The sequence below is a fragment of the Rhinolophus sinicus genome, chromosome 18 (assembly GCF_057876585.1).
Source record: "Rhinolophus sinicus isolate RSI-liver-muscle chromosome 18, RSI-T2T, whole genome shotgun sequence".
In the NCBI taxonomy this organism is placed as follows: Eukaryota; Metazoa; Chordata; class Mammalia; order Chiroptera; family Rhinolophidae; genus Rhinolophus; species Rhinolophus sinicus.
The window spans coordinates 68,574,887-68,583,509 of NC_142518.1; the positions used below are offsets into that span (position 1 = coordinate 68,574,887).

Below are 8,623 nucleotides of genomic sequence, written 5' to 3' on the forward strand. Positions count from 1 at the left end.
AGAGGGAAGACTGCTACCTTTTTGTTCTTGTGGTTTAGAAGAGGATGAGTAATCCTCTCTGCGAATACAGCCAGTAAAAAAAGTAACAATGGTTAACATGACTATGGGAAGATGCAGCCCTTCTCTGGTTATTAGACAAAGGCAAATTTCATTGACAGGGAGAAGGGGCCACTTTTGACCTCTGGAATTAGCAATGACAAAAATGAGTGACAGGGCCTGGTGTGGTCGAGGGTGTGAGGTTAGTAACCCTTTCCACTTCTGCAGCACAGCTGGTGGGAGGGGAAAGTGGGGACCAGAGTTGGAGAATGACATAATCCTCACGTGACCAAGAGATGACGTGAAGTCCTTATATTCCCGGGCTTCTTTCTCCTCTGGGTACCAGCTCCTTACTGCCCTGCAGGCAATCGTGCTTGTGGCCAGGAGAAGGAGGACATAAATTCCTTAAATCCCAGCAGGTTGGTGTGAGGGACCAGCTGAGCCCCCTGGGGTGGTAATGGTTAGATCTTGTGGCTTTCCCCAAATCCCTGCAGACTTATCAGAGACAATTGTATTTTTTTAAAGGGGGCGGGGTCGGGGGTGGGGGCGGCAGGCGGGAGTAGGTGGAAGTCTGTGAAAGACACCCAGAGATTCAATGATAGTTTAGAAATAATCAGTTTCTCTCAGATTGGCAAGCTTTCCCTTTATCCTTACTTATCCTTCTCTCTCCAGTTCCGTTGGAGGAAATGAGGTGTGGGCTGGTGTGTGGGAACGGCTGGAATCCTGGGGTGCAAACAGAAAAATTTAGAGAGAAATTGAAAATAATTCATCTTATTCAATGCTCGCCTGACAGAGATGCAGCGGGTGGGGAGGGAGGAAACTGTGGGCCTTGCAACCACTAGGCCTGAGGGTGAGGGGTGGGAGGTGGGGTGGAGACCGAGATCCAGGAGGAAGGGATATGAAAAGGAAGGTAACCAGGAGGTAGGAAATTTTGAGAAACGATGGTTATGAGGATCCCGGATTCAAGATAATGTGCGTCTTAAGTCTGAGACTGGTGGATCCCCAGAGAACTCTCTCCTCCCCTCGCCTTTCCTTTCTGTCTGCAGGTCCGAGGGTCTGTGTTCAGACATCTGGAGGCAAGAAAAAGAGGAGGAAACTATCCCAAATTATCACAGGTCAGTGTGAGCGAAGCACTTAGACAGGGTCTCAGGGTGGGAGTTGGGAAACGCGAGAGCTGAGTAAAATTTGCAGCCTCACAACTCTGCTGCCCTCCTCCTGCCCATCGGAGACACCATTAGCCTTGTCTGTAGGAGAAATGGTGGGTTGTTGAGGGAAGGGAAAGGAGACAGAGGTGGGGTAGTAGGAAGGGGCGGCATCTCAAACTTCTGAGGGCTGGACCTGTGTGGCAGAGATGGAGATTAAGCCAGCATCTTGTTTCAAAGAGAAACTGACAATCCTGAATCAAAAGAAACGAAACAATCTTATTCTACATTTTCTCCCTGGCCTTAAGCAGGAAACATCATGCAAAAGCCCTGCAAAGAAAACGAAGAAAAGCCCAAGTGTAGCGTGCCAAAGAGAGAGGAAGAACGCCCCTATGGAGAATTTGAACGCCAGCAAACAGAAGGGAATTTTAGACAAAGGCTGCTTCAGTCTCTCGAGGAATTTAAAGAGGACATAGATTATAGGCATTTTAATAATGAAGAAATGACAAGAGAGGGCGATGAGATGGAAAGGTGTTTGGAAGAGATAAGGGGTCTGAGAAAGAAGTTTAGGGCTCTGCATTCTAACAACAGACATTCCCGGGACCGGCCTTATCCCATTTAATGCGGCACTCCTCTGAATTCAGCTATTTTCTGTTATTAACATAGCCACCAGTGGGTTCTTTTTGTCTGCATTTTCTTGCTAAATATTTGCTAACATTTTACTCCAATCCTGCAATGTTCCTTCAATTTACGTATGACTCTTGGTACCAACATCTCTTCTTTTGACCCAATCTCATTCATTTAACAGGATGTCTCATTCATTTGCATGGGAAGATGCTCATTGTATATTGTAAAGTGAAAACACGTTGCAAAACATTATATATACATATATAATGTACATTTACATGTGATATAATGCAAAAAAAGTTTGAATTATTATTCACCAAAAAGTGAACAGTGACTCTCTGGGATCTGTACTTTGTTTCTTTTTTTTGCTTATCTGCATCTTCTCATTTTCCAAAGAAAGTGAATAAGTGTGTGCGTGTGTGTTTATTACTTGTGTCACAAAAAAACTAAAATAAACAGACATAATAAAAGAACTTGTCGTTCACCTTTGAAGGACAGTGAAACACTTAATAAACTCTTCGAACTATAAAAAATGAAATGTAAACTTTAAACAACCTCTGGATCTCTTAGCCAGAGGAATAAAACTGGCAATGATTACAGATGCACTTGCTTAAGACTTGATCTTTTTATGGGGAAAACATTTGCCTCACTGGGCTGCTGTGGGGAAGAAAGGTGACTGACCTGTGCTTGGTGGGCTCTTGTCCCCACCTATGCATACAGAATCCCAACCCACTACGGAACATCAGTTATTTGAGGGAGGGCCCTGACATGACTCAACCTGTGCTCAGGAACAAGTTCAACAGGCAGGGAGGTGGGGGCTTCCATGCCAGTCCTCTGCTGGTGAGCTCCACCTCAGTCTCCTCCCTTGGGTCCTGTCACGCCTCTAGGCACTGCTGTCTCTTCCCCCGGGTCCTTTGCTCTCTGCTAGCCCCACATCTTCTGGGGCACTGGAGTCCTCAAGTGCCAAAACCCCATGGAGTTACCTAGAGTCCCCAGTGGGTTGAACCCCCACTCTGTTTTCTGAAGCTTCTCTCTGCTTTATAGTGACACTTAACTCAGGTAGGGACTGTTCCAGGATTGCTTGGGCCGTGATGTCTTGCAGAGTTCTTAGCAAAACAGTCTCTTCTGTTTTTAATCCCAGGACCCCTCCTCTCTCCATAGGAGTCAGATACGATGAGTCCGTTTTGGGAGCTGGACTGGGATAGAAGTTTGAGTGAAAGGTATCATGCTGTAGTGAGAGCTGCTGCCCTAAATCTAAGGACTAAGGTTGTGTCTTGCTTCTCTTGTGACATGATTTCTTCCTGAAGGCTCCTGATGGGCCTGCCGTACGGGTTCAGCAGATTCTCAGGGTCATGTATAAATTTATGTAATTTTAAAAAAAAGTGATTCAAGAAATAGATCCAAAGGAACAATCTGTTTCTTTCCATTTCTTCCCTTGTTGAAGCATATGTAAAAATTCTTTGTAAGACTGATTAGATAGATAGCTAGAGAGAGATGATAGATAGATAGATAGATAGATAGATAGATAGATAGATAGATAGATAGATAGATAGATGATAGATAGATAGATTTCATATTATATATAGAAATATATATACTTTTAGTGCATATATATACATATACCAGGGGTGCCAAAAACATGTGTACAAGTGGACACTGGTCAGCGTTGCTCAAGCAGTAGTTCACCATAATCAGAAGTATCTGGACAGAGATGGTAACCACTTTGAGCACCTCTTGTAATTATAGAAGTCAAATGTGACTTGTGTTCACCTTTTGTTATTGCTATATATTGAATATTACAATTTTAATAGTTTTTTTCCTTTCTTAAAATGTGTATACACTTTTTGGCACCCTCTGTATGTATTATATATTTAGTGTATATATGTGATATATATTTTTTTAGTCTTACAAAGTATATGTATGGATAGATAGATAGATAGATAGATAGATAGATAGATAGATATACACTTCAGTGTTTTTTCCTAACTGTACTTTTTGCACTTTGTATCTCAAAGTGAAGACTATGTCATATATTTCATTATACTTTTATTGATCAGTGCTGTGATTTACATATAGTGGGTACTTCATAAATGTTAATTAGAATTCTAGTGTTCTTGGCCCAGTTTTACTTCTGATTGTGAAAAAGCATCTATTTCTCCAGAAACTGTAACTTACATTTTCAAAAGGAACCTAACAAGAAAGGGATTATTCCCCAAGTACAGTCTATCAAATTACTGTAACAATGTATAACAGATGTCTCTCAAAATGAGAGCTCTTTACATTATAATTATCTGGAGTGCTTATTGAAAATGCAAAATTCTAACACATAGCTCCCCGTACATACACATATGCTTACAAACACACTGAGTCAGAATCTTTGTGTCTTTGGCCTTGGAATCTCTATTTTTGGGTTCTCATGAAATCATGGTCTCCATTATTGCTTCATAAACCCTAACCTTAGACCCCGTTTCAGCTGAGCAGTATATAAGGAATCTCCTTATAATCAAAGAGTCTAATGGTTTATAATTCATAATTAAGAGCCTGAAAGTTAAAATGGTGGTTATCATAGCCTGAAAATTCAGGGTAAGCACTAAGTAAATCTGTAGAGAATAAACATTATTCATTCTTAATATGAGGTGAAAAATAAATAAAATAAAAACAAGTTCTTATTCACTTATCAAATGTTTACTTACAGTACTCAATTTTATTGAGTATATAGGCATTCTTCTACTTAAAGAGAGAGTAAATTGTTACATCCATTTTTTTGCTTCTATTCACAATAAATACCAAAAGTTGTATATCATACATACTCTATGACCCAACAATTCTACTGCTTGGAATTTATCCTAAGGCAATAATAATAGTGGTGAGCAAATGTTTAGCAATGAGTATTTTTATTTAAGGATTTAACATATTTGTAATGATATTTTTAACGTAAGAATCAAGTACATGGACTATCCAATCCAAAGAAAATAAACATAGAGTCCTACATACCACATACACAAAAATACATCCCAGGTGGATTAAAGATGAAATGTGAAATACAAGAATAAAATATTGCAATGAAAATTAAGTACAAAAAAATGTATAATCTTGTGATGTGATTATCTTCATAAGCATGAAAGAAAATCCAGAAGTTATCAAGGAAAACATAAAAGGTCCAAAGATAAGAAAGAGCCTGGGAGAAAACATTTACAGTACTATGACAAATAATGTGAAAATATCTCTAATACTCCAATAGCTTTTATAAAAGAAAAACAAAAAGATAAACAAATCAGTAAAAATATGTACATACCATATGACCCAGCACTTACACTGTTTTGTATTACCATAGAGATATATGTACACATGTACACAGGAAAGCAAAAATGGATGTCTATTTTGACATTGTTTATAGGCCAAAACATTGAAAATAGCCAAAGTCATCAAAAGGGAAAGATTAAATAGACTGTGGTCTATCTATACCAAAAAAATTACACAGTAGTTAAAAAGAATGAGATTATTATATTGAAGGAATATTAAATAAAGTATTAAATATAAATATTAAATATAACTAAACTGTGGTCTATCTATACCAAAAAAACTACACAGTAGTTAAAAAGAATGAGATTATTATATTGAAGGAATATTAAATAAAGACATTATATGTCTTTATGTTGTTATTGTCACAAATAACATTGTCACAGAAAATGAATTACCCAGCTCATCTTAATATACTGCTTTAACCACACCTCCAATTTCACTCTCCTCCCCATAATTAAGCACTTATCAGTTTGATGGATATCCATCTAGAAATTTATATGTTTCTGTTTTGCATTTTAACTAAACATTATAATATTACATTATGACTTTTAGGTGCTCTTATTTATGAATTATAAACCGTTAGGCCCTTTGATTATGAGGAGACTCCTACATAGCTCAGCTGAAACAGGGTCTATGGTGATTGTGAATATTACACAGCTTTACAATTATTGTTTTATGCATTTGGTTTTTAGGTCATATAAGAAAAAAGAGGAGTTTTTAATAAACCAAATATGCAAAACTACTTGCTTTTATATTTACCTGTGTAGCTACCATTACTGTTGCTGTATATTTCTTCATGTGATTTTGAGTTACTTATGTGTGTCTTTATTTCAGCTTGGAAGTCTTATAGGACTTTCAGAGGTCAGTAAATACAAATACAAATGAATTTACTTTCTATAGTTTGAATGTAATTTATATTATTAAAATCATTCCCCTGTTAATTAACATTCAAATTATTTCTATGTTTTGCCCACTAAAAGCAATGCTGCCTGCAATATTAAATTACTGGTGCTTTTATTTCTGTGGAATAGATTCTGGAAAATAAGATTGCTTGATCAAAAAGTATGTGTTCTCTTACATTTCCCAGCCTCCCTTGCTCATATGTTGGGGCCATCAAATGTAATATAAGATACTTCTAAACTATATGTGCCATCTTGAACACATGACTGTGAGATGAATGTAGGCTAGAAACGCAAATAATCAATGGAGTGGAGCCATGCAAGAGAGCCAATAACTCTCTCTGAACTATGACTTGAAGGAATAATAAATTGTTTTAAAGCCACTGATATAGACTAGTTCATCTTAATATACTACTTTAACTACACCTCCAATTTCAATCCCTTCCCCACAATTAAATTCTTACCAGTTTGATGTATATCCATCTAAGAAATTTGTATTTCTGTTTTGTATTTTAACTAAATATTATAATATTACATCTACTGTCCTATTGTTTTTTCTTAATATTCCTGGAGATGCTTCAATATAAGAATCTCATTCTTTTTAACAATAGTATAGTTTTCTTGGTGTAGAAAGACCACAGTTTGTTTAAACTTTCCCTTTTCTTGACTTAGGCTATTTCCAATATTTTGGCTTTTACAAACAATGCCACAATAACATTCATCTATGCTTTCCAGAGCACATTTGTACATATATCTCTATGGTAATAGAAAGTAGTGGAAGTGCTGGGTCATACGGCATGTACATATTTTTACTGGTTTGTTTATTTACCACAATGTATGCCATAAACATATTCATCACCTCCAAAATCCTGATGAATATTGATGTAAAAATCCTCAACAAAATACTAGCAAACTAAGCTAGCAGACCATTAAAGGGATTTTATGTCATGATTAATTGGGGTTTACCCACAAAATGAAAGGGTGGTTTAACATATGAAAATCAATTAATGTAACATACATTACATTAATATAAGAAAAGAAAAAATACATTATCATCTCAATTGTTGCAGAAGAAGCATTTGACAAACTCCAACACCCTTTCATGATAGAAACACTCAAAAAACTAGGAATATAAGAGGGTAGTCTCAACATGATAAAAGGCATTTATGAAATACTCAATACTAAATAATACTCAATAATGAAAGATTGAAAGTTGTCTGTGTAAGATCGAAAACAAGACAAGGTTGCCTTCTTTCATCAATATTGTACTGGAATTTCAGGCCAGACAAATTAAGCAAGAAAAAGAAATTAATCAAGTCCAAATTGGAAAGGAAGAAACAAAATTATCTTTATTTGCAGGTGGCATGATCAAATATATAGAAAATTCCAAAGAATATGCAAGAAGGTGACTAGAACTAATAAATGAATTGGGCAAAATTGCAGGATATAAAATCAGCCGTCCAAAATCAGTTGTATTTCTATACACTAGCAATGAGCAATCCAAAAATGAAATTAAGAAAATAATTCTATGTACAAAAGCATAAAAAATAGTAGAATACTTAGGAATAAATTTAAACAAGACAACTGAGGACGTGTACACAGAAAATCACAAAACTGCTGAAAGTAATTAAATAAGACCCCAATAAATGGAAATATACCCGTGGTCATGGGTTAGAAGACTAAATATTGCTATGAAAATAATTCCCAAAGCAATCTACAGATTCATTGCAATTCCTATCAAAATAAGAACAGTCTATTTTCCCAAAATGGAAAAGCTAATAGTAACATTCAAATGAAATAGCAAGACATCTCAAACAGCCAAAAAAAAACCTTGGAAAAAAAGTAGGAAGACTCACACTTCCTTATATCAAAACCCTACAAATGTATAGTAATCAAAGCAGTGTGGTATTGTCATAAAGATGAACATATAGATAAATGGAACAGAACTGAGAGTCCAGAAATAAACTCATACATCTATGGTCAATTGATTTTTGACAAGGGTAACGAGTCCATTCAATGGGAGAAAGAATAAGCTCTTCAACAAATGAGATAGAAAAACTGGATATCCACATGTGCGAGGATGAGGTTAGACCCCTATCTCACATTATATTAAAAACTAAACTCAAAATGAATTAAAGACCTAAATATAGGAACTAAAACCATAAAATTTTTGGAAGAAAACAGGAGTAAATCTTCACGACCTTGTATTAAGCAATGGATTCTTAAAAATAACACCAAAAACATGAGCAAAAATAAAATAAAACAAATAAATTGGACTTCATCAAAATTAAAAACTTCTGTGCATCAAAGAACACTATCAAGAAAGTGAAAAGACAACCTACAGAATGGGAGAAATATTTATAAATCATATATCTGATTAGGGTCTACTATTCAGAATATATAAAGTACTCCTACAACTCTACAACAAAAAGACAAACAACCCAATTAAAAAATTGGCAAAGAACATTAGTAGACTTTTCTCCAAATATATATATATATATAATTGGCCAATAGTAATATAAAAATATGTTCAACATCATCAGTCATTAGGGAAATGCAAATCAAAACCACAATGAGATACCTACCACTTCACATCCACTAGGATGCTTCTAATCC

The 8,623-nt window shown here is 36.0% G+C and overlaps 1 protein-coding gene across 1 annotated transcript; it reads left to right on the top strand.

The window, feature by feature from the left end:
• Positions 1-326: 326 nt before the first annotated feature.
• TCEAL7 (transcription elongation factor A like 7) lies at positions 327-2,406 on the top strand. The gene is made up of 3 exons (XM_019719572.3): positions 327-455; positions 1,083-1,151; positions 1,490-2,406. The coding sequence occupies exon 3, from the start codon at positions 1,498-1,500 to the stop codon at positions 1,798-1,800; it is 303 nt and encodes a 100-aa protein (XP_019575131.1). The 5' UTR covers positions 327-455; positions 1,083-1,151; positions 1,490-1,497; the 3' UTR covers positions 1,801-2,406.
• The last annotated feature ends 6,217 nt before the right edge of the window (positions 2,407-8,623 follow it).